Source organism: Drosophila pseudoobscura, chromosome X (assembly GCF_009870125.1).
Source record: "Drosophila pseudoobscura strain MV-25-SWS-2005 chromosome X, UCI_Dpse_MV25, whole genome shotgun sequence".
NCBI classification, from domain to species: domain Eukaryota; kingdom Metazoa; phylum Arthropoda; class Insecta; order Diptera; family Drosophilidae; genus Drosophila; species Drosophila pseudoobscura.
The window spans coordinates 61,228,303-61,252,615 of NC_046683.1; the positions used below are offsets into that span (position 1 = coordinate 61,228,303).

Here is a 24,313-nt window from a genome sequence, read left to right on the forward strand (position 1 = left end):
AATGCGCCCCGATCTACGTCACAGTGGCAGCATCATGTGTCTATACATAGCGGCGGCATAGCTTGCGATCTTATGACGCGTCTGAAACTATTTCCATTCGCGATTTCTCCCCCACTCCCTCTCTCTCGCTCACTGTTCTCTGGCCTCTTGCTTGCTTCTCTCGCTCAACCACATGTTGCGCTTCTTGTGGGGTATATACGCAACATTGAATATCATCTGCGGCATCCAATATTCGGAACACTCGGAACTTCCTTCCTCATTGGCAGATCATTCTGAATTGATACTGATTGAATCCTGATCTATACTGATTATATATTCTTCTGATTGAACTCCGTTCAGATCTGAATAGCGATATAGGGGTATCTGATAGTCGGTATATCGCTCTTTATTTCTTTTGCTTTAATGTTTGATTCTCTTTGGGTTTTGTTTTGGTTTTCGTTTCGAAATTCCATTGATAATTCAAAAAGGCGGCGTAAAGTCTGTATTTGTATGTGTGTGCGTATTTTTGTACCCGATAATCAAAATAAGTTTGAGGGTATGTTCGACTTGTGGCGAAAGTGGAGGAGGAGCCCAGAAGGAAGCGTTTCCGACCCCACAGCATCAAGAGCCGAGTCGATTGAGTCATTTCCGTCCATCCGTCCCCCTACGCCCCCCCCAGCAAAGGACGTAGACCTGTGGCATCCACAGATCTCAGAGACTATTAAAGCACAATTTTGATAATACGCACAATCATAGAGAATGACGAATCTGGATCAGATCGGATCAATTTGCAGTGCCTACGCGACGTCCGACGACACGTTCTGACTGATTTGCTGTCCCTCTCGCACACACTCTTTGTCGTTCAATGTTAGCGTCGTTTGGCGTCTGAACTATGTAGGTGTTTTTTTTTTGCGTGGGGGTTTGGAGATTATATAGGTCAGGAATCGGAAGAAACTCAATAATTTAGGAACCGAATTAAAAGAGTCTTGGAAAGTTTAAAGAGATATGTATCTCTGGCTTGTTCTTTATACGGAAATATGTAAGGCCAGACTCTCAGAGAGTCATCTTTGTGGAAAACAAGGAAAGAAGCCCAACATCAAGCAGTTTCTCGCCCAAGTTTCCCCATCAGTCCACCCTGTGACCATCTATCCATCGATGATTCATATCTGGAGGAAAATGTGCTTTAATCTTGCACAAAATCGAATGAACTTAACCTTCAACTCAACCGTAGTGGTGGAGTGGCGTAGTGGAGTCTTGATTTTGAATAGAAGAAGGAGCACAGAAGTGGAAATACAAAAGAAACGAAGCAAACACACTTTTATTTGGAATTCCATCTTAATCTGGTGGCATTCTTATCAAAAGTGGTGACACAACGACAGATACAGATACGGATACAGATACAGATACAGATACAGCTAGAGCCGGAGCCGGAGCTATAGCTAGTTTTTGTTTTGTTATGGCAGAGCCCCAAGTGTTTGCCAAATGAATTCCATCCAGATGAATACGATAAAGTGAACTTCGGAATGGCGCAAACAAATGGGAAACCAGAGGTAGAGTTAAAGGTAGGGGCAGGGGCAGGGCTGGAGGTGTACCGCATTCTACACTCTCTCTCTCTCTCTCTCTCGCCCTCTCGCTAGAAGAAACTACTCTCAAATTGGGGCACTCTACCTGGGGCTCCATCCCTCGAAAAACAGTTTTCCATTACCGGAATGAAATCGAGAACTACAGCAGTATGCCGGCCTGCATTCTTGCGCGTTGAGTCTCCCGTGCCCGTCTCCCCAGCAAAGGCCTCTTGTGACTAACCCACTAAGTGAGCTATTTCAGACTTTACCCCCGTCGTTTTGGGAGTTGTCTTAGGGGTGGGTCTCCTGGGTCTGCCAGCCCCATGACACCACCTTTCTGCACCTCTCCATGGTGACCTTTGTTGTGGCTTTCATGCTAATGGCATTGACCCATTAAAATATTGGGATATTTCCCATACAACTCAAATAGAAAACCCCTTTTTGGCTCTTTACCACTAAATAAATGACGTATTCCCACCGATAAGAGACCTGCCTGCCGTCCATGAATCAACAACTTTGCATTGAACTAACATATGAAAAAAAAAACTGTTTCTGACTCCGAATCTGAATCTGAATCTGAATCGCTCCTAGCGTTTTGTGCGTCTCGTGGGGCACTTTTCTTTCGGCTAAATCTGTTACCGTTGGTCAGCGTTGGCTCACGTCATTTTCTTAATTTAAATGCCAGAGCCCTAGCTCTTAATCTGTTATTTTTGTGCACCCGCAATATCAACAAAATAGAGAAGCCGAAAACGAGCCGACACCAAATAAAATGCGGAGCGCAGAGTAGGAAAGGAATGTGTTGGAGGTACAGTTGTGCAGTGCCATGCAAGGTGGAAAATTTCCAGAAATTCGAGAAGTCATTCCGAGAGCACCTGCAGCAGACGCACCGGATGGCATACGGCGTAGTCGGGAGGCACGGAGGCACAGAGGCACTCAGATGGGATGCCACGGGTACGGTACATAAAGACGTACCTTAAGGGGTATCTACATCGCTCTGGCCACGAGGAAGATGGGCTGTCTCATAGTACAGACCCTGAAGACTGATAAAAAAAAATATATATATATCAATAAGGCATTCCTCAGATTTATTATTTGCTTTAGCTTTAGACACGGCTCTAATCTAGAGAATGCCATGGATAATAATCATACCAAGGCCATTAGTCACTCTCCGTTCCCAAGTTAGTCATGGTTTTTGGATTTGGTTTTTGAGTTTCTCTCTATTGGAACCGGTGGCCGTGGCTGTGGCTGTGCCTGGACTGTGTATGTATCTACGATCGCCTCATTACCTCGGCATCCACACTGGCCCTAATCAGGGTGATATTCTTGCTCAGATAGAAAACCAATTTCGTGTTGAACTTCATGTCCGGCATGTAGGCTGGAAAGTGATCCGGATTGAGGGCAAAATGTGTGGACGTATAGTTGACATTCTGTAGAATGGAATGGAATGGAATCGAATCGAATCGAATCGGTATCGAAAACTCGTTAGGCATTGCACAATTTTTACAGAAAAACAGGAAAAAAAAACAAATGAGAATGATATTTAAAAATCGATTTGGGTTTGGGGCTTCCATTGCCCGGGCCTCTCACTTCAGTTTGCAATAGCTCTATTTTCGGCTAATAAGCATTTGATGTATTTATAAACACAGACATATATAGACATACAATATACGATAATATCTTGTTTATCGCGGGCTCTTAAATAATTTCCCTGTGTGTGTTTTTCTGGTAAATTCTTGGCTGCTTGGAGGATTTGTATACACAAAGACTATGGGATATTACGTATACCGAATAGAGGTCTATGCCTAGGTCGGAAATGATGAGTGCAGAACTGCAGTTCAAGATCAAGTTGAAAAGATCCATCCTACTACTTACCCCCAACAGTGGACAGGTCTTGGGATAGTTGCCCGACTGCAGTAGCTTCCCGAGAACGGCATTCAGTATACGATTTTTGCTGCGGTATCCTATCAGATGGCAGGCATCCACGCGCACCTTCATCAGGTTCTGGACAGTGCCAGTGCCGCCGACCTGGCCCACGCTCATCTCCACCCACATCTTGGACACGGGTCGGTTGAGCAGGAGTCGGGTGTTCAAGAAGTTTCCCTGCCGCTTGGGCAGCTCCACGATCAGGCAGTGAAAGGCGGCCGTTGTGGCCGGGTCAATGGCCGTGCAGTTGATGGTGCGCCAACGTATCTCAAAGTCTCTCTATAAGTAGGCAACGTGCACAAATTATACACACATATATTTTGTATATTGTATATGTTTTGTGTGGTATATGGTGCGGGGGGGAGGGGGCGACATCTGTTACGTACTGTCGCCAGCAGGGGCTCCAAGAGAACGGCCACCGCCGCCGAGAACACCAATAATCCCAGCAGAAAGGCGTCAGTCATGATACTGAATGCTGGTGCAGACACATATTGCTGGTCCCAATACAGTAATTATTTAACCATAATTATAATTATTATTTTGTATACAAAAAAAATACAAAATATATATATAAATTGAATATCAGTGCGCACATCTGTTCCGCTGGCGATCCCATCCCGGCCATACCCTCCTCCTCCTCCTCCTCCACCCCAGTTTGTCATTAATCAGACATTTTTACGCTTTGCCGTATAATTTAATTGTAATTGTGCAATTTGTATAAAATAATACGAAATAATTACCCATACCCACCCACCCTCTCTCTCTCTCTCTCTCTCTCTATACGTCTCACTTTTTTGGGAGGTCGGTTCCACAGATATGTCTGGTTTGGGCCCAATAAAGGGGTAAATAAAAGCCCAAATGGAGTTGCAAAAATCATTACAATCCATTCCATTTCAGGGCCTACCAGCACACATCTGTTCGACCGATTTTTCGCACTTATAATTAATGATGTTCTGTTCGGTTCTGTTCTATTATTCTGTTCCTAAGCATATGTACATGTGACGGCTACCACTACTATAATTGATCTATAATTAAGATAAGGTTTACTACGCCTGTCGCCGCCGGCCGAAAAAAGAAAGCTCTCGGCATGCGAAAATGTTTTGTTTACGCAATTCCAGCGAATTAGCAGAGCACTCATAAATAAATTCTACTCCATAACAGGGTTGAGGGGGGGTTGGGTAACAGTGTCAGAAAAAAAACTATGCCGGACTATTGGCCAAAAGGAAAGACTGTTAATGCTAATGGTAATGGTAATGCTTAGCGTGAAGTGCCGGACAATCATTGAATAGTGCGGCGATCATTGAATCATGGGGTCTATGGTCTATGGTATATGGTCTATGCCACTGCCACTTAATTGCCAGACAATGCGGAAAGAGATCGTCGCCTTTGGGAGTGCGAGAGAGTCCATATGCTCTAAATCGCATAAATCACGGTTACTTACGGCGACACATGAAGATTGATAGCCTTTTGTACGATTGTATTTAGGATACCTTTTTGCACAAACTATAAAAACTGATTACTCAGGCTTTCGGGTCACATTTTTACCGGCCATTTCATTGGAACTTAAATATCACTCTAAATCACTGTCATAGTTCATTGGTCAGAGGGAGGTGGCAGCGGCAGCGGCAGTGGCAGTGGCAGTGGCGTCAGCCATCGATAGTCACATCATTGCTGGAATCGAATATTTGAATACTCGCCTTGGGGTTTAAGATACCGCTAATGGGATTGAGTGTGCGTTTTACTCAGAAATAAAATATTCTATTAAGATTTAGTCACTGTTTTTAAGAAAAAAGATACTCTTTCGATTGTGCATTTTAAAGAGAGACGTGATTTTTCCCAGCGATCAGAAACAAGTATTATTAGTTTAACAAAAATCAAAGACGGAAAAAAATTACTTAGGTTTTTTTATTTTGTTATATTATTTGGTATTACTTATTTCATTTTGTTTTTATTTTTTTTTTTAATTTATTTATTTTTTTTAATTTATTTATTTTTTGTAAATTTACTTTTTTTTTAATTGATTTATTTGTATTAACGCATTTATATTTTTTAATTTAATTCATTTATAATGATTTATTAAAACATTAAACATTTTAAATCTTTATTATGAAAATTAAAACAAACTAATTAATAGCAAAAATTAGAAAAGAATTATATTTATTATTTAAAATTGTTATTTATATTAGTAAAAAAAAAAGAAGAAGAACAATTCAACCATGGAATCAGTGACCATTCAGTCATCAGTTCAGTGACCATCAGTGATCACTAATTGCTACCGCATTACTGTTGATAAATCACAGTTTAGCAAGTAATTCCCTTCATGGTCACAGCTTTATGGCTCACCTAATGCCCATGCGAGTATCTGCCCCATCAAATGTGATAAAATGTACGTAAATATGATAATTCTCGGCAAACACAATGCGACAATTCCCCATGGTGATGGTTCAACACGATTGCCAAATGGGGAAACACGGCGAAATTTCAACAGAATCTGAATGGGCATTCGTTCGTCTCTAATTACTCCATCAACTGCAAAAACAAAAGAAGGAAAAAATATGGAAAAAACAGCACTTATTTGTGAGAGGGGATGTAATGGCTAGCGTTCAGTCAGGTACATGCACGCCCCTGGCTGACGAAAAGACTCCGAGACCTTTAAGATATGAAATAGACATAAACGACGACCTCCTCCGTTTTGGTTTTTAGGTAGTTTCTAGCTATATTGTCGTGTAGTAATGTAATGTTTGTTTTGTCTCTTGTCTGTTGTGCGTTGTGTGATTTTTCCAAGCTCTATGTTTAAGTAACTTTGCATGTCAACGAGCCGGCGCTGACAGGCAGCGTGTCAAAAAATATAACCGACTGCTAATTGTACTGGAATTTATTTATTTTTTTTCCCCCGTTTTTCGTTTTTCGTTTTTGAGATACGCCGCCATAGCGCGTCAGAGAGTACGAGTATCTGGTTTGTGTGCTGTGCTGGTTGGGGCTTCTCCTCGCTCCCTGAATTGCATTTTTGCATGCCAACCTTCGACTGTAGATCAATCAAAAAGAAATATGGATCGCCTGAGCGCCTGTGTAGCTTCAAGATCTGATGTTGTATCTGGTTGTTGTGTGTATCTGTATCTGTATCTGTGTATCTGTGGCTGTGAGGTGACGTAAGTGAGTAGTCGCACTTCTGCTGGTTGCTCTGACTCTGCCTCTGACTCTGCCTCTGTCTCTGATCCCCTATAATCATCATAATCATCTGAGATCTCTCTGCTAATGAGTGCCGACCCATTTATGAGGCGGATATATGCTTAGGTAATTTGCATTGAATTTGTACGAGTATCTACACTGTAGTAACCTTTGGAACCGTTCAAACCTGGAACCCTCCTCCTCCTTCTCCTTCTCCCTCTCCTCTCTTGATATACATATATACTCTTTACTTTTTGCTGACTGACCCAAACGGCGATAAAAAGTATTACTATACCATACATACGTTTGGGTCAATAAACCCCCTAGAGGGAAAAGACGAAAAATATGTATAATGAATATCTAGAGAAAAGAAGGCCATAATCATGCACCATATATAGACATTTATTGTCTGGCTAAGCATTTAAATATAATTTGCAAAAGCATTTTACACCCAGCGACTAGATTCAGAATGAAATTCCATTCGGTTTTGTGTCTTGTTTATCGGGTTTTATTTTTTAGCAGCAAAAGAATTTAATCCAAACAGAAGTCTTCTTTCATAGATCTTTCCTTTGTATTGTTAGCATTTCTATTCCCAGAAACTTTCCTTCCATGGATGCCATGGTCTTTTAGAATTTCAATTGTTAAATATATATATTTTCCTGCATGGGAAAATTTGTCTCATATTTTTGGCATAAATGCAATGTATGGAATCCGTGGGATATTTTTGATTATCGACCAGCTATTGTATTTGGTTTATTGCACTATTTGTCACATTTTAAAATATGATCTGCCGCTTTGATCTGCCATCCAAAACGTGTGGCACGAACGTCGCTGGCATTTGGAAAATATGTATTTTGGGTCGCTTTGGGGCTGTCATATAGATCGCTTCGACCTGATAGCCAAAGAATCAAACAAAGCAACAACTACAACAACTTATATCTATTTTAAATTACGTTCAATTAAATGCGCTTCACCTACAAAGTCTTCGACAGTGACGTCAATATCGAAAATATACTCTCTCTCTCTCTCTCTCTATAACCTTCGTGATCATTGATCATTGATCGGCGGCATGGACGGGAGTCTGTAAAAGATGGGGGCATGGAATTTTGTAATACTCGTATCAAAAATATATCAACAAATTGGAGCTATAGCCGTTCCCCAAATTGACTCAATCGATCCAAAAGAAATCTTTCAGTTTTTCTTTTGTTTTGTTTTGCTTTGCATTGCAATTGTTTTTTCCGTTTCCCCTCCCCCCGCCACAATTTCTTTATCGCTCTACATCCCACCGGCACTCCTCCTCCCTTACTAATTCAATGATAAAATGTCAAAAATCAATAACAATAAATAAATGATAAACGAGATTGTCACTCGCGTACTTTGTATTCCCCCAAATAGAAATTTCAGTTCGTTTTTGTTTTTCTTTTTCGTTTTCGTTTTTGTTTTTGTTTTCCTTTGTTTTGTTTAGTTTGGTTTTGTTTTGTTTTGATTGTGCGCTTTTTTGGCTCAAACTCAAACTCTCTAATCAAATTGCAATTTTTATAAATTTACCTCCAGATCTATTGAATAATTCAGTGACTATATAGAATGTGCACTAGAGTCTGGAATTCAAGATCGATACGGCTATATGCTAATATTGAACTTGAAGGGCATTCAAATCAGTTTTGGAACTTGTTATATCCTAAATTATATTGAACAATTCATTAAAATCTGATTACAATTATGTGATCGGTGGCATTGAGTGGAATTTTATATTCTAGTTCAAGGCTTTATTGAAATTTTGTTGATATTTACGAGTAAATATTCTTCTTAAGGTCAGGTGCATGGAATCTCTACACACCCCCTGTGTGTGCCCGGAAATTTTTCAATATTTACAATTGAATTTCAAAATTTAGACCCATAGATTCGCTACGAGATCATAAATTGTAAAAAGAAAGTGAAAAAGTTTTGATTGAAAATTTCAATAAAATCAAGTTCAATATATTAAATATTATATTCAAGATTTTTGTCTCTCTCGTTCTGGACTTGATTTTCTGGTAAAGAGAACGATAGGGCAACACACAATCTTTCTGGACTCCTTCTTGCCTTACCTTGAACAAGTTTTTGAGAATATTCTTGGGGGATCGTAAATTAATCGTATATTTATGATCGACCCTCGCACAGTATAGCTTTCCTCCGCCAGAGGGCGCTAACTTTGAACGACTTTGAAGAGTGCGAGAGAGAGAGAGAGAGAGAGAGAGAGACGTAGGAATAATGCGTTATAATAATAATAATATAGGGACGGACAGACGCCCATGACTCAATCGACTTGGCTTTTGATGTTGATCGGAAACGCTTCCTTCTGGGCACTTTCCCCACAAATCAAATATCACAGGGGTGATTCGAATCGAACTGGCAGCGGGATTCGTAATGGCCGAAGGAGCATGAGTATAGCTGGGATTTGATGAATACTCGAAATGCATTTGTTTGCATTGTTGCATTGATTTCGCCACACGAAAAGGAAATTTACTTTGGCAGCTTTTTCATCTGCACACATGCCAGATGTCGTGTTGTTAGAAATCATTTCAGCATTGTCAAAATTTCAACGAGTATTAATAGACTGAACCAACAAGCTGCATATGTAGTACCTATGTGTGTAGACTGTACCCACAATTTATTCACACCTTTCTCTCTTCCTTTTGCAGCGATACCCATTCTGGAAATCGACACGAACAAATGCCAGAGCTGTCCGGAGAAGCGGCCCGAATGTGAACCGGATCAGGTGCTCGTTGAGGTCGTGCGCGGCACCGGAGAGCCGGGCAGCTGTTGTTCGCGCTACCAGTGCGTCAGCGAAATGCCCGTCTGCGATCGTTCGAATCCCATTCGATACTATCCGAACGCGTGCATTGAGTGCAAGACCTGCTCCATCTGCCTGTCCATCTGTCCATCGAACGAGTCGGAGCAGGTGCTCAACTGTCTGACCTTCAACGAGGAGCCCAAAATGAAGGGCGATATCTGGATGGAGAATAACGGCTGCACCACATGCGAATGTGATCAGCAGGGTGAGCGATCCTGCAAGGCCACCCAGTGTCTGGAGCCGGATTGTGAGAATCCCATTCAGAGAGAGGGCGACTGCTGTCCGGTCTGTCCCGCCGAACACGAAGAGGAACTGATCAGACCCTCAATAGCGGGCACCACCAGTGGACCACCAGTGGCTGTAAATCACACCAGCAGCAGCAGCAGCACCAGCACCACTGAGAAGATCGAGGATACCACTGCGGCGATGGTTGATCCCTCGAATGAATATTCCAGCACCGACACAACAACTACTGGTTCCGTTTCCTCGACCGAAAACGAGCCAAGTGATGTTCCATCAACCTCCAGCACGACGATCGATAGCTCCACTGAAAGCGACAATGCCACGACCATGGAGTCGTCGCCAGCCAGCGAGGGCCCCGTAGCCCCCCCGGACTTTGATGAGTATTCAAGTTTGGATGCCAATTCCACAAAGCCAACCACAGATCTCACTGCAAGCTCTGACACTCCCGACGAAGGCAGCTCCACAGCCACCTCAGTCTATGAAACCTCAACGGATGCCTTCTCAATGGAAAAAGATCAGATTACCAATCCACACGAAACGGGGTCATCCTCAATTGAGTTCAATAACGAGAGCACCCCCTCACAGATGCTCGATGAGATTAGCACAGAGGAGACCGTGACCACATCCACTGAAGATCCGCTGCCAGAGGCGGCCAGCGATCATCCTAGCACATCGGAGCCACCACCGCCGCCAGCACCCCTGTCGACCAGACTGGTTTCTGGATCCAATAACACGGACAGGACCACTCGCACAGTATTGGAAGATGCTGTGCCTGTGGAGAAGGATGGTGTCAAGCGTTGGATTTCGATTCCCGGTGTTGTTGTCGGTTTTGTTGTCTTTTTCGTGTGTGTGTTTGCCATGTTTTACTTTTGCTTTGTCCACAAGAAGCAAACCAATGGCAAAAAGCAAAACACGGACTACCGTGAGGTATCACAAGCCAATCCACAGCCGTTGGGCAATACGGGGCTATCTCCATTGCTAACGCCCATCGGCAGTGAGCAGGTCAAGGAAGAATTGCAGAACTAGCATTTTTATTGTGGTGCCTCTTTCATCCTCTCTGCAGACTGATTTTTGATCTTACCCTCTAGTGGTCCCATCCATCTAGAACAAATTAAACCAAAACAGTGGAAAAAGTCTGCAATAGTGATACGACATAGAGAAGAGAGAGAGAGAGAGAGAGATAGAGAGAGAGAAATAACCTTATCAGATCCATCAACAAAAATGAAAACCGAACAGAACACACACACATTTTCCGCCCAACTAGGGCAAGGAGAACCATACAGAAAAGCAGACATTGAAACCGAAACAGAAACGAAACGAATCGATGGACGAACGACAGCAACAGTTCCAGTATCCAGTATTTTTTAAGAAAAAAAATACTCCGAATTGACGGAGTCAATAGATCTTTCAAATGTATTTCTATCCGAGAGCTGTTGGAAAAGTGTGCAAAGGTTATTAGATCTTAAGGCTATGCTCAAATTCCCAGAGTAAGAATTATGTTTAAGCCTCCATTAAGATAGTTTACGTTATTTTCTGATAACTCTAAATAGCGAAAAGAAAAGATAGACAAAACTGCAGGAAACTAAACGAAGAGAAGCGAAGGGAAAGAAAACGAGATTGGATTAAGTATTAAAAGGCGGACTGTTTAGATTGATTGTAAATTATACTATGATTCCGACGTAACTCTCTATAAAATATTAAAAATAGCTTTGAGTGGTCGTCGTCGTCGTCGCACGTAACTTTATTTTGGCAGCTGTCCCACATACAAGGTTGTTTGCGGTTCGATAAGAAAAACACAATTTAAGGGTTTGAAATACACTTTGTTATTTAGTATAGTCTTCCTGAACATCAAAAAACTTGTTCCAACGAGATTTAAAGCTATGAGTTACATCCCAGAAGTTAGAATCCGGAAGGGCCTCAGCTTTTATGAAAACAGATGGAAGTCGCTAAGGGCCAAGTCTCGTGTATACAGTAAATGCTCCAGCAATTCAATTTTTAATTCATTGATTTTAGCCAATTTTAAAATGGTCTTGTGACATGGTGGATTGTCTTGATGAAAAATAATTATTACTTCTGCAAATTGGGTCTTTTCTCACGAATTTTTTCCTTCAGCTGGTCTAAAAGGATATAGTCATATTCGGAATTCATTGTTTTACCAGTTTGCAAGTGGTCCACAAATATCCTATAAACTGCATCCTATAAAACTGATACTAACAACTTCTGGACACTAACTCGTTTAGGAGCCGAAGAACCAGGTTCATACCACCCTTTAGCCTCTTGATTTCATTCAGAATCATGGTGATAAACCCAAGTCTCATTTATAGTGATGAATCGATGCACAAAATCCACTTTATCGTTTCGAAAACACTCTAACTGGAGCTAAAGTCGGTTTTTTTTTTTAATTTTTAGCGAATGCGGCACCCAATCTGCACAGCTTTCTGAAACCCAAGACTTAAGTCAAAATATTTTGTTCTTACGACCACGTGGAAATTAATTGAATTAAATTAAATTATAAAAAAGATGTACCAAAATAACAAACAAAAAATTAGACTAGTCGTAACGCCCTCTCTTATCGAACCGCAAAACTTATTAAACGACCTTGTAGTGCTACTATAAACATACTATATACTTACTCTCACTCATAAATTATATATGTATACATAAATATATACGATACACATACATTATTTGTTCGCCTCAAACGGATTGACTGCATTCCTGCATTCCCATATTCATTTCATTTTATTGTTAAACAATTTAGTCATTAAACGCAGAAACAAAATGATGCAAAAATAAAACCAAAGTAAACGAAAAACTTACCAATCCAATCAGTTTTTAATCTATGTTAGGGCAACCAAGTGCTGAACTATTCCCCTCAGCACTTGGGCCGTTGGCGAATCGGGCAACTCGTCCAGCACAGAAGCTGTCGAGCCGGCAAGCACGCCCACGCGTGGATCTATGGGCAGAGTGCCGAGATGTGGTATCTGAACGAGATGCGCCAGCTCCACGCCGCCGTTCGAGGAGAAGATATTGGTGCAGTTTGTGCAATTTGGGCAAACAAATCTGTGAAAAGTAAACGAAAGTCTCAGTAAGTTGATCAAAGCTGATAGGTGCCGCCGCCTCCATAAACCTGATCCTCACCCGCTCATATTCTCGACAATACCCAGTAGCTTGATGCCCGTCTTCTTGCAGAATGTGATCTCCTTGCGCACATCGTCCAGCGCCACGCTCTGTGGCGTTGTTACAATGATGGCCCCATTGCAGGGCACTTCACGCATGCACTCCATGACGGTTATATGCTCGTCGGAGGTGCCGGGTGGCGTGTCGATGATCAAATAGTCCAGCTCCTCCCACTTGACATCGGTGAGGAATTGGCGTATCATCATGGTCTTTTTGGGACCACGCCAAATCACGGGATCCGTGCGATTCTTTAGCAGAAATCCAATCGACATCACGGCCAGAGTTTTGCTCGCATCCGTGTAAATGGGGACCCAGCCTTCGTCGCACTGGTAAATATTGCTCCCCTCGAGGCCCAGCAAGAACGGTACACTGGGACCACACAGATCTATGTCCAGCAGGCCCACCTATAAGGAAAATACAACAATTACGCATCCGGTTTGCAGGTTCATTGTGAAATAGTTGGCCCGGCACTTGCCTTGTGTCCGGAGTGGCGTAGTGCCAGCGCCAGTTGTGTGCTAACAGTCGACTTTCCCACTCCACCCTTTCCAGAGAGCACTATAATCACGTTCTTAACTTTGTCCAACATAATATTGTCTTATTGTATATAATAATTCCAGAATTCTTTATTTCAACAAGTGTGCCTAAGTGTGCCATCAGCTGTTTACCAGCGCTGGGAGCGAAATTGCGACCGTCTGACAACACTGTCTTATCACTTTATGTGTACGGCAGTGCTTTCAGTTCAGGTGAAAGATATTGTGGTTTTTTTTTTTGAATAGATGGATCTACAAGACGAATTATGTACTATATGTACTATTTTCCATGGTTTAACTAAGTTTTTATCCTATTTAAGTAGGGGGAGGGTTAGTGGGCTGAAGTTGACTTCTTATCGATATACGAGACGATATATTGTTGTTGAGGCGCCAAAATTGGGGCAAAAACAATTAACGGAATTGCCGTCGCAGGAAAATAAGTCAAGTATTTAAAACAAGCCAGTCAGGTAGAACATTGAATCATTAATTGGATAAAATTGGGTGTGCAGGGCTGAGAGATCTATGTAGCTAGTAATATTCCACGGAATATCAAAAGCGAGCAATATGGTATCCAATCCTTGACGGAGAACAATTAACCCATTGTACCCCCAAGGCAGTACTTTAATAATCCGCCAAAAAAAATTAAAATTGAATAAATTTTTGCGCTGTTCAGGTGAAAGATATCGTGGCTTTTTTTTAGTTCAGAGTCTACAAGAAGAATTTGCAATCAGTAATATTTGACGCCATTCACCTCAAGTCGTTGAACTGTTTAAATAGAGGGGGCTAAGTGGGCTAAGCAGTCAAACTGTCACACTGCCGCGCGCATGTTAATTAACAACAATAGACATTGCTGGCAAAAGATTAAATAAAATCACATTGATTTAACAAAAATCGGGCATCTATGCGTGAGGCATTGCTGACAGCTGACACAGGACACGGACCAGGGCGATTTTGACAGCGGCAAAGCCGTAGAAATCAAGCCGACAACCGAATGTTGCGCAACCCGCTGCTCTCCCCGCATGTATTTGAGCCACCACCACACCACCCATCAGCAGCAATCAGTCCGCCTAACAACGCCGCCACCGCCAGCGCCACCCCACCATCACGCCATCCGCTTACATCTGATAATCAAATTTAGAGTGACTTTCTAGAAGCCAGGCCATGAAGAAGCGTTCCAACTCACGTGGTACGCCGTCGGCCGATGGTGATCACCCACCTGCGTACAAATCAGGAGCAGCCAGTGCTCCTGCCACCCCAACGAAGGAACGGCGTGGCAGCGACAATGGTACCAACAGTGCTGGAGCACAACGCAAACGCAAGGAGGAAATCGCCAAGACCTTTGTCATTGTCAACGAACGTCCTGTGGATGACATTTCACTGGATTTTTTCTACAAGCCCCACACCATCACACTGCTGGCCGTCTCCGTGCTGGCCGTGATGTACACTGCCTTTGTCAGGTAAGGAGCAACCACCGACCCGACGACAATGACCGCGACACTATTGATCTTTCGTTGCATGATGTGTGGCGGACCTTGCTTGTATCGAAAGTGTTTGAGGCAAACGAGTAAATGTCATGCATGCATACACTGCCAAAAGTGTCATTTCAGGCGGCTCAAGGTTCACAAAACTAAAATACGCACGTATATATAGTACATATATAGAGAGCGAAACAAAACGACGATAAACTACGGCTACATACAGCACAATTCATTGACCCCGCAACCGAAACGTGCGACTATGCTGATAAGGAATGGTCTGTCAGACCAGAGAGCACAGAAATTCGACATCATAGCCAGAGATCAATTCATTTACCCAATGGGCATGCCCATGCTATATCCTTTCAGAAACGAGACGAATGTGGACGATAATCTTTGGGCCGGCCTCCTCTGCATTGTGTTCTTCTTTCTGATCATCTCGGTGCTGGCATTACCCAATGGGCCATTTACGAGGCCGCATCCGGCCTTCTGGAGGATACTGTTTGGCTGTTCGGTGCTGTATCTGCTCTCGCTGCAGTTTCTGATGTTCCAAAACTATCCAACAATACGAAGCATATTCTATTGGATCGATCCCAAACTGAAGAACTTTCACATCGACATGGAAAAGGTAGCAATGGCATATTCGTATGGCTTCTAGTACTGCAGTATGCATGTATGCATTGTATCTCGGTCTTTGTCTATTTCAGGAATACGGTGTCAATTGTACGGACATCAGCTGGGACCGTGTCAAGGGACATTTGGATGTGTTTGCCTGGGGCCACTTTCTAGGCTGGGCCTTCAAGGCCATCCTCATCCGTCACATGGGCATTCTGTGGGCCATATCGGTGATGTGGGAAATCACCGAGATCACCTTTGCCCATCTGCTGCCGAACTTTATCGAATGCTGGTGGGATGCACTCATTCTGGATGTGATTATCTGCAATGGCTTGGGAATTTATGTCGGCCTCTGGATCTGTAAAATGCTCGAAATGCGGGAATACAAGTGGGCCAGCATCAAGGATATATCCACCACAACGGGCAAGATCAAGCGTGCCATGCTGCAGTTTACTCCGGAGAGCTGGACGGCCATTCGCTGGCTGGATCCAAAGTCAACGGCCATGCGATTTGCGGCCGTCATTCAGCTGGTCATCTTCTGGCAGGTTACAGAATTGAATACGTTCTTCTTGAAGCATATCTTCGAGATGCCACCAGATCACTTCATTGTTATTGGACGTCTGATATTCATTGGTCTATTTGTGGCGCCATCGGTCAGGTGAGTTCTTAGTTTCCCAACCCCAAAACCATTTTTATATGGCTGTTCCATCTTTTGCAGGCAATATTATGTATATGTCACTGATACTCGCTGCAAGAGAGTCGGCACCCAGTGTTGGGTTTACGGCGCCATCATGGTCTCCGAGGCCATTCTTTGCATTAAGAATGGCAAGGAGTTGTTTGAGCGCACGCAAGCCATCAACATTGTCCTGTGGCTGTCGATTCAAGTGATCATCTCGGTGGCATTTGTGGCTGTAGCTGTTTTATGGCAGGTTTGTCGCCTACAATCTGCCATTGTCTGCCATTTCCAGTATTATAAATTATTGTTTATTTTCTGCAGCAACGCCAGCTGAAAAAGGAAACCTCGTTGCCCACGAAGAGAAAAAACCAAAGTCCTGCCATTTCGCCATCGCCGTCGCCGTCAAAAGGTACGTCCAAGTTCAAGCTTAGGCCATCAGACAACATTGGTTAGAATAAGATGAAAATGGGGAATAAACTGAAGATTAACAGTGATATATGTATGTACATGTACCCTACGCAATCAATTGAGCCTTCGACGGGTAGATAATCTTGAATATATGAACCAATTTTCATTGTTAATACTTCCAATGTTGCTTCTGATTTATAGCTAACATTTTATCTGCACTTTTTGACTTTGTGTTAATTTTTGGCTCTCTTTCAATTGTTTTAATCGCAATTCTCCGTCTTTCTGAACTCATGATTCTCCCTGCCATCTCTCCCCCTCTCTCTCTATCTATCTATTTTGTCTCTCTCTATTTCTCTTTGGATTGCATTGCCATCAAATAAATAGCACAAGTGTCGAGAAGTAAATCCATTGATGCCCCAAGCACTGCGCACTACGACATTAAAATTAAAATAGTTTAACTCATTTTGTTACTTTTCAAACGATCTAAAAAACCTTTCGTCTCCGCTCTTTTAGGTAACTTGACGCCGCAGAAAGAGAAGAAGGTGAAATAAGTTAAAAACTGAAAGCTACAAACAAACAAAAACTAAACAAACAAACCGGCAATGTGGAAAAGACAAAAGCAAATCAAAGAACGGAATCACACGTTGTACATACACTCAATGAAAACTGTACTGATTAAATTAAATACAAAACATATGTAAATGTATATATGTATATAATATATATATATCTATATATGTATATATATATTTATTGAAAAAGGAGAACCAAAGGCAATACTTGTGAATGGGCGAAAATTAAAGTAAATGTAAAATCAATATCTACGTGCTAATGCTAGATTAATACAATTGTTGTTTAATCAATTTTTGTTAATTAAATTAAGAGACGTATTTTGAAATTCTCGAGTTATGTACAAATACCGAAACGCAGCGAGAACGTTTCATTCTGTCTAGACCTCGAAACATGCCGAGACGGTCTTCTTGACCGCATCCCGTGCATAGGGTATGTAAGAGAGGGAATACCAGGTCATGGCCAACGATTGTATGATTATGAATATAAGCGTGAGTCCAGCCTTTTTCAACTAAAAACGGATAAACGAAAAAAAACAATACAAATCAAAAGAAAATTATAATTTTAAATGGGATAAAATGGGATCATGCTGTACCACTATGGCGGAAATGAATGTCATAACGATGGCCACGATCACAATGCTGGTGGCTATCAGGCGCGTGTCGGCGAACATTTTCTTGACCTGCTTGAAGGGGCCCATCAGGAAGCAAGTACTGGATATACGGCGTGTACGGGAGAAGACAAACTCGTTAGCTGGTCCATGTGAAAACCAAGATGTGAAACAACGGAGCCTCACCTGGCCATCGAGATGATGTTTCCCAGTGTGTAGAAAACCGCAAAGACCACAATGCCGCGGTGCAGAAAGAGAGCAATGGAGCCCAACAGAGATAGAAAGATGCCCAAGACAAAGCAAATGCAAAATGCCTTGATGCGTGTGGACCAGCTCAGTGTGGACATGTCGTTAATCTGCATTTATGTATAAATAATGGCGGTAAAATAATTAATACGGCTGATAAGCGTTGAGTCACAGCTGCTCTGCCTTCATGTGATCGCGGGGGCGTATGGTAGGGTAGCGGTAGCAGTAACGTGCCCTAATCGAGCCAACCGACATCTTTAGCTGCAAATGGGATCAGTGGTTAATGGGGCTGCAATAAACAATGGGTTTCACCTGTGTTATTATGCTGCTCTCCTCCTCCGGTGTGGGCTCATCTCCACTCAGAACGCGGCGTAACTTGTCCATCGTTTCCAGCTTGTCCAGCAAAACCAAACACTATAATCCAAAAAGGTCTTTGGCCAGGAACACTACACGAAAGCCACAATATGTCACTTAATTTTGCGCTGTACAAACAATAAAGAAAATATGAAAACCAAAGATCAACCAGATCGAGAGTGTGACAGTCTGGCAGTCTCCGATTTACGTATATCGATGTATATCGATTACCCACTAGCTGCAGTTATTTCAATCATTTTCCAACACTTCCTGCTGATAAATATATCGACTGCATCATGTTTGGCTCTGCAATACGTAACATTATAAAAAGTTCACAAAATGCAGCGAAATTCGAAGCAATTTGCGCTCAATGCCGGCATATACGCGCCAACCGAAGTATACAAAGTGAGGTGGATACAATCAAATCAGTAGATGTGGCCACAAAACCAAATGACAAGGAACTGGAGCCTGCGCCTGAACATTCCAGTGCAGTTGCCTTGGACTTTGGGAGCCGGGAGGCCCACGTGCCATCCTTTAATCTGGCCGCCTATGTCAATAGCTCAAGCACACTGCAGCAGCTTGTTAGCCTGGGCGTGGATCTGCACAGCATAGAGAGGCGCAAGGGTCTGGGCGAGTTTGTTCTCCGCCTGGACTTTGAGAAGAATATCAAACCGTGTTTGTCCTTTCTCGCGGACCAGGGCATTGCACCCGATGACTTTGGCAAGATGGTCACAAAAAATCCGCTGCTGTTCAAAGAGGATCTGGACGATTTGCAGACGCGCGTAGAGTACCTGAAGAGCAAAAGATTTTCGGACGAGGCCAGACAGCGCATCTTCACACAGAATCCGTTTTGGCTGATGTTCTCCACGAAACGCGTGGATCGCCGCCTGGGCTACTTCCAAAAGGAGTTTCGTTTGAGTGGGCACGACCTGCGTCTAATGGCCACCAAAGAGCCAAATTTGATCACATATAATATGGAACATCTGCGTAAATCTGTGTTTACCCTCCGCGAGGAAATGGGTTTCAGTGCCAGGGAGCTGCAATCCCTGATTGTTCGCAAGCCCCGTCTGATGATGATCCGTAAGTTGATTGGAAAATGCTGTCCTCTCAAATTGATAAACCGTATATGTCTCCTTGCAGGTCCCGATGATCTGGTAGAGAGATTCAGCTATATTCACAAGGATATGGGCCTGCCACATTCCCAGATAGTGCAATGCGCCGAGCTGCTGGCCTCGCGCGAATTCCGGCTGCGCGAACGTCACGAGTTCCTTAAACTACTGGGCCGTGCCCAGTACGATCCGCAGAAAGACCTGTACATCTCGCCTAGAACGATAGTGCTGGGAAATAATTTTTATTTTGTGCGAAATGTAGCAAAAAGTGACTTGGAAACGTTCGATTTGTTTTTAAAAACGCGATAACAATAAACGCCGCGTGCAATATATGTGGTCGACCTATCGGTATATTTGTAAATTGTATAGTTTTGAAAGTATTTTGTATGATGTAGAAACCGTGTAGTACTGCCATTTAGAGCCATGTCCCAGGCCACGTCGAATATCAGCATCGCATTCCTGATTCTTTGCCATCAAAATCTCAACTTTTCAAAAATGTTCCAAGGTGGATAACGGAGGTTTTTCACACTGGCGTTTCCATAGGGCGTATATGAAACACACTTCCCCTCCAGGTGTCGGTTTTGATAAAACATAGGCAAGTAATTAATATGTAGCAAAGGTGTAGTTGTCGTGTAGTTACCATGTAAGAACATTAATTTAGTGTAAATTGTTGTTGACCGGTTTTGCTTAAACCTTATTTTGTAAACAATCCAATGAAGATGAGAACTTAAAATTAACCAGTCTTGTAGGAAAGTCATTCCTTAATCGGATAAAACTATAAGTTTAGAGCTGAGACTCTTAGATACCTAGTGATATTCAACAGAATAGAAAAAATGAGGAATATGATGGAACTTGAACGTCAGTATTTTTACGGTATATTTTTTATCTTGCGACATATTTTCGGTATATTTATGAGGGTGAGACCATATATGTGATCGATAAGTCGCGGTCACACTGGCATTAAGCTTGGCGGGTGCGTAGTATTTCCTGTTTTGTTAAACGGAACGATTTTCCGTTTATTTTAATCCTAAAAGAGAGCGCTTCGGCTAAGCATTGGACAAAGTTGCAATATTTAAAGTGCAAGCTGTTAGCTTGGTTAGAACGAAAACAATAGTATCAATCAACCAGTGCACAGACGGAGATTCAGCGCAGCTTCAAACAAAAAGTAAAACGCATATTCTCACTCATACATTGACACAAAAAGCGAATACACACACACAAGCAGGCAAACGTGCGAATAATAACAAAAGGGCTCAAAGAAGACTGGCAAAAACAAGAAGAATAAATTAAATTTGAATTTAATCTGAATAAATAGCAGCGGAGAACGAGTTATCTTTTGGTGTACAAGTGTTGAACACTCTGAACCCAGAAAGCCCTACCATATACCCACAAACACACACAAATACCTAAACAAAATGTCTACGACACCAAAATCGACTGAAGATTTGCTGGGCGGTAAGTTGTTTTGGTTTTGCTTCGGCATAGCTATTTTCTGTGTATTGTGAAATTTCATTATCTGCGTTAACAATAACAATGCGCATTAAGTAGTCTGGACTTACCTTTTACTTGATATACCTTTTTTTAACACGCTATGTCTCTGCGTGCTATTTGTTGTAGTTGTGGCTGTGACGACGCGTTATAAATAGATGTTTGTGTTTGTGTTTTGTTTGTATCCGCATATTCGTATTTTCCCCAGTGCTCCACTTGTATCCGCCCCTCCCGCATCTTACATTTCAAGGCTTTGCTTTGTTGCGCCTCTTTGCAGCAGTATGGCAACAAAGAGCCACAACTTCGCAGCAAAAAAAAGAGTGAAAACAAAGAGGCTGTACCCTCTTTCTCCTTCGCTGGCATTGCCCTCCTCCAATTTGCACTGAGAGAGTGCATGACCATTCACTCTCATGCCATGTCTCTTTACTTTGCACTTTACCGTTTGACGTCAAAGTGCCCACGCCTACCCCCCCTCTCGTTGTTGTTTGCTTAAATAATTTTTAAATAAATATTTTAAGAAGCAATTGTAGGAGGGCATTTCCCTCTGCTCCCATGATTGTTGTTGATTCCCACATATTCCAGAAATTGCGACTTTGACTTTAGCCTCAATTATTTTTCGGCTTTGCCTACTTATCATCATCATACACACACACACACACACACACAGATACTACCGCTCATGTATGCATGATATGGAGGAGTCATCCAATAAAAGGCGGTTCAATGGGCCGTGGCTCAGGGACAACATCAGAGCAGCAGCAGCAGCTGCGCATCAAGAGATGCAAACAACAAAAGACGGCGAGAGGGAGACAGAGACTGGACACACACATATACTGTTGCACTCGGCCTACGTGCCGTGAGTCAGCAAGCCATGTTTTTGCCACCCCTAAACACACTTTTGTCTTAGCGTTTCCCTTCGTACCTGTTCCGTGTACACTATACAGTGGGTATTTCCGATAACTGTGGTCACCTGTGCGCCCTAATCCAAGGCCTACCTGGCATTGGGTTTGCAAAAATGGTTACGAATAAATCTTTGAGACCCTGTCTAGACGCATCATTTAGTATTTGTTTGTCAGCACAGCATGATTGGTCTGCCACGTGAGTGAAACCTGCACTTTGCTTCTCTCGCCCTTCCCCTGTGCTGCTCTCTAATTGATTCGGTCTGTGAAATTTTTACTAAATTAGTTGCCGTTATTGTTGTGCTCTCCTTATCAGCCAGCCAAGCATCTCTCGCGTGGAATTTGCACACGATTGTCCCCACAGACATATTGCATCGCTTTGAAAATACAATTTCTCGTTATTTTGATAAGCTTTGAAAACGTGTCTGTGTTTGCATTTGTTTGTAGGTGTGTGTGTGTACACGCTTGCTCCAATAAAAGAAACGGAAATTGTGTGGGGAAGGTAGGGTAATGCGGTGTTTGCCTTATCAATGGGGCACGGGCACACGTACACGTACACGTAAACACATGAACGCACACACAGACATTAAGGCGCGCGCGCACGGGGGAAAGATTTTATTTACGTTTAAGCAAACAAAAACAAAGGCTGGCAAAGGGGTGACGACGTTGTATTTTTGGAGCCACAGCGGGCGTTGAACGGCTTTTCACAGTGATTGTAAAACTGTGTGGTGTCTCACGCGAATCTTTTCGAACAAAGTTCCCAGTGAATTTCAAACTTCGTCTCACGAATCTCTTTTGAGCGGAGTGATGCATATTAATCCAAAGGCTACGATAACTCTCGAAATGTGAATTAACCTAATTTCTGACCAGCTTAGGCAAGTACAGTCTTTTCGGTCCGAAAATTTGCTTTACTGAATGAAAAATGTAGCACAAAACAGTTTAGGCAAACAAACGAAGACTCCATACATATGTATATGTTTAACCAGCACCCAATACAAACAGCTCAATATGCAGATAGTTTCACAGCATTTGGCTACAGCTTTCTGTCGCTCCTCTTTATTTGTTTTACTCTTTGTTGCTTGTTGTTCATCATAATGACCCAATTCCATGTGATTTACTTTTGCAGAATCTTGGATTGAACTGAGCACAACAGCTGCCATGGCCGGTATCAAGAGCCCCGACAGAATCACACCGTTGCCGTTCAACAATGGGGAGGAGTATCTGCGCCTGTTGCGCGAGGCACAGCGCGAATCGAACCAGTCGAGCCGTGTGGTCTCGCTGGCCAGCTCTCGTCGTGATACGCCCCGAGACAGCCCCAAGAGCCCACCGAACAGTCCACAAACGGAACTCTGTCCCGATGATGAGCTGAGAAACGTGTACATTAACTATTGGACAAAGGTAAGTCGGAGGCAACGGAGGTTCAACCTTGGCGAAGAACTTGACACTATACTCGTGTACGTTTCTTTTGTTGGCAGGCCGGAGAAAAACAGAACACAGACAATGGAGATTGGTTGCAGAACTGGAATCGTAGCGCAGATGAGCAGCCACCCAAGTACGAGCGAGCATTAATATTTGTGGAACAATGTGTAATAAAGATATCGTTGTTTTACAGAAACTGGAAGTTCGAGGCTGTGCATAAGGCCGGCGAGGAGGAGGAGAAAAAGAAGACTACTGGCGGCTACTCCATACGCTTGAAGCGCTTGGGCGCCCAATCGCTGTTCTCCCGCGAAATCCTCTACTCGCTGCTGTTCACCAATGTCCTGTCCTTGCTGCTTGGTGCCGGCTTTGGGTAAGCGTCAGCCACGCCACCTCGGTCCGCAATCTCTGGCCATTGATTGATAATTATTCATTCGTTATTTATAGATTGTGGCTGAGCAAGCGCGGCATACTCCTCACTCGCGTGGTCATTGACTGAAAGACGCCATAAGAAAAAAAAAAAACAGATACAGAACATACAGATTTATAAACGTTTTCAATCTATCAATATGCACATCAATCGAGAACAGAAAAGAACAGAAAAAGAAACAGAAACAGAACATGAAGCGTTCCATTTACAAAAAAATCGCCAAACGTATTCCAGCTCATTTGTATTTTTCGACAGAAAGCAATCTGTGTAACACTTTCTCGTAAGATAAAATTGTAATTTGTAAGCCACCAAGCTAAGGCAAGTCTCGAGGAGTGGGTATAACAGATTAACAGTTTTTTTTAAATACACATTACATATTCTATAGTTTTATATATTTAACACGTTATATGTATCGTATCTAGGCGGCAAGTTGAGTACAGAAAAGCCGCATATAGCCAGCCCCCCCTACTATATGCTTTTCTGTAGTTTCTTCGCTCTTAGCATTCACTTCGCCCATATATGTTTAATCCTCCAATCAAATCCAATCCAATCCATTCGAAGTATTTCGTTTACATCTGATACACCCATACGCGTATATC

General features: G+C 42.7%; 7 protein-coding genes and 1 long non-coding RNA gene across 12 annotated transcripts in view; 4 read left to right on the forward strand and 4 right to left on the reverse strand.

The window, feature by feature from the left end:
* The window catches only part of Rcd2 (Reduction in Cnn dots 2), a 27,213-nt gene extending 15,662 nt beyond the window's left edge, over positions 1–11,551 (forward strand). For both annotated transcript variants that reach the window (XM_015188587.2, XM_001352961.4), the window contains exon 3: positions 9,314–11,551. In XM_015188587.2, the coding sequence (XP_015044073.2) occupies positions 9,314–10,734 (1,421 nt within the window). In that variant the 3' untranslated portion in view covers positions 10,735–11,551. The remainder of the gene's footprint in view (positions 1–9,313) is intronic.
* Positions 2,533–5,351, reverse strand: LOC4812092 (uncharacterized). The gene is made up of 3 exons (XM_001352962.4): positions 3,851–5,351; positions 3,414–3,743; positions 2,533–2,968 (listed from the first exon to the last, which is right to left on the reverse strand). The coding sequence occupies exons 1-3, from the start codon at positions 3,926–3,928 to the stop codon at positions 2,810–2,812; spliced, it is 567 nt and encodes a 188-aa protein (XP_001352998.2). The 5' UTR covers positions 3,929–5,351; the 3' UTR covers positions 2,533–2,809.
* Positions 5,592–13,598, reverse strand: Nubp2 (NUBP iron-sulfur cluster assembly factor 2). Of its 2 annotated transcripts, XR_001453378.2 has the most exons (5): positions 13,364–13,598; positions 12,850–13,292; positions 12,529–12,771; positions 5,808–5,993; positions 5,592–5,747 (listed from the first exon to the last, which is right to left on the reverse strand). XR_001453378.2 is itself a non-coding variant. In XM_015188586.2 (4 exons), exons 1-3 carry the CDS (start codon positions 13,472–13,474, stop codon positions 12,549–12,551), a joined length of 777 nt encoding a protein of 258 aa, XP_015044072.1. In that variant the 5' UTR covers positions 13,475–13,598; the 3' UTR covers positions 5,592–5,993; positions 12,529–12,548. The 2 variants fall into 2 exon arrangements, 1 of the variants encoding a protein (XP_015044072.1); XM_015188586.2 differs by having other exon boundaries at positions 5,592–5,993.
* A 582-nt stretch (positions 13,599–14,180) lies between these two features.
* Pss (phosphatidylserine synthase 1 homolog l(3)77CDf) lies at positions 14,181–17,298 on the forward strand. The gene is made up of 6 exons (XM_033384948.1): positions 14,181–14,875; positions 15,263–15,521; positions 15,601–16,166; positions 16,227–16,437; positions 16,506–16,593; positions 17,106–17,298. The coding sequence occupies exons 1-6, from the start codon at positions 14,580–14,582 to the stop codon at positions 17,141–17,143; spliced, it is 1,458 nt and encodes a 485-aa protein (XP_033240839.1). The 5' UTR covers positions 14,181–14,579; the 3' UTR covers positions 17,144–17,298.
* A 29-nt stretch (positions 17,299–17,327) lies between these two features.
* LOC4812083 (vesicle transport protein SFT2A) lies at positions 17,328–18,558 on the reverse strand. The gene is made up of 4 exons (XM_001352958.4): positions 18,331–18,558; positions 17,959–18,128; positions 17,758–17,875; positions 17,328–17,673 (listed from the first exon to the last, which is right to left on the reverse strand). The coding sequence occupies exons 1-4, from the start codon at positions 18,400–18,402 to the stop codon at positions 17,542–17,544; spliced, it is 492 nt and encodes a 163-aa protein (XP_001352994.1). The 5' UTR covers positions 18,403–18,558; the 3' UTR covers positions 17,328–17,541.
* Positions 18,559–18,622: 64 nt separating this feature from the next.
* On the forward strand, positions 18,623–19,832 carry mTerf3 (mitochondrial transcription termination factor 3). The gene is made up of 2 exons (XM_001352957.4): positions 18,623–19,452; positions 19,513–19,832. The coding sequence occupies exons 1-2, from the start codon at positions 18,669–18,671 to the stop codon at positions 19,788–19,790; spliced, it is 1,062 nt and encodes a 353-aa protein (XP_001352993.2). The 5' UTR covers positions 18,623–18,668; the 3' UTR covers positions 19,791–19,832.
* Positions 19,833–20,416: 584 nt separating this feature from the next.
* Positions 20,417–23,881, forward strand: BNIP3 (BCL2 interacting protein 3). 3 transcript variants are annotated; one of them, XM_015188584.2, is made up of 5 exons: positions 20,417–20,646; positions 22,995–23,266; positions 23,344–23,420; positions 23,481–23,657; positions 23,732–23,881. In XM_015188584.2, the coding sequence occupies exons 2-5, from the start codon at positions 23,027–23,029 to the stop codon at positions 23,781–23,783; spliced, it is 546 nt and encodes a 181-aa protein (XP_015044070.1). In that variant the 5' UTR covers positions 20,417–20,646; positions 22,995–23,026; the 3' UTR covers positions 23,784–23,881. The 3 variants fall into 3 exon arrangements, with proteins under 3 accessions (XP_015044070.1, XP_001352992.1, XP_015044071.1); XM_001352956.4 differs by having other exon boundaries at positions 20,418–20,936; XM_015188585.2 differs by lacking the exon at positions 20,417–20,646 and adding an exon at positions 21,982–22,067.
* LOC117185102 (uncharacterized) lies at positions 20,465–21,862 on the reverse strand. Its single transcript, XR_004470614.1, has 2 exons — positions 21,041–21,862; positions 20,465–20,973 (listed from the first exon to the last, which is right to left on the reverse strand). It is a non-coding gene; the product is annotated as an uncharacterized lncRNA (long non-coding RNA).
* Positions 23,882–24,313: the final 432 nt, after the last annotated feature.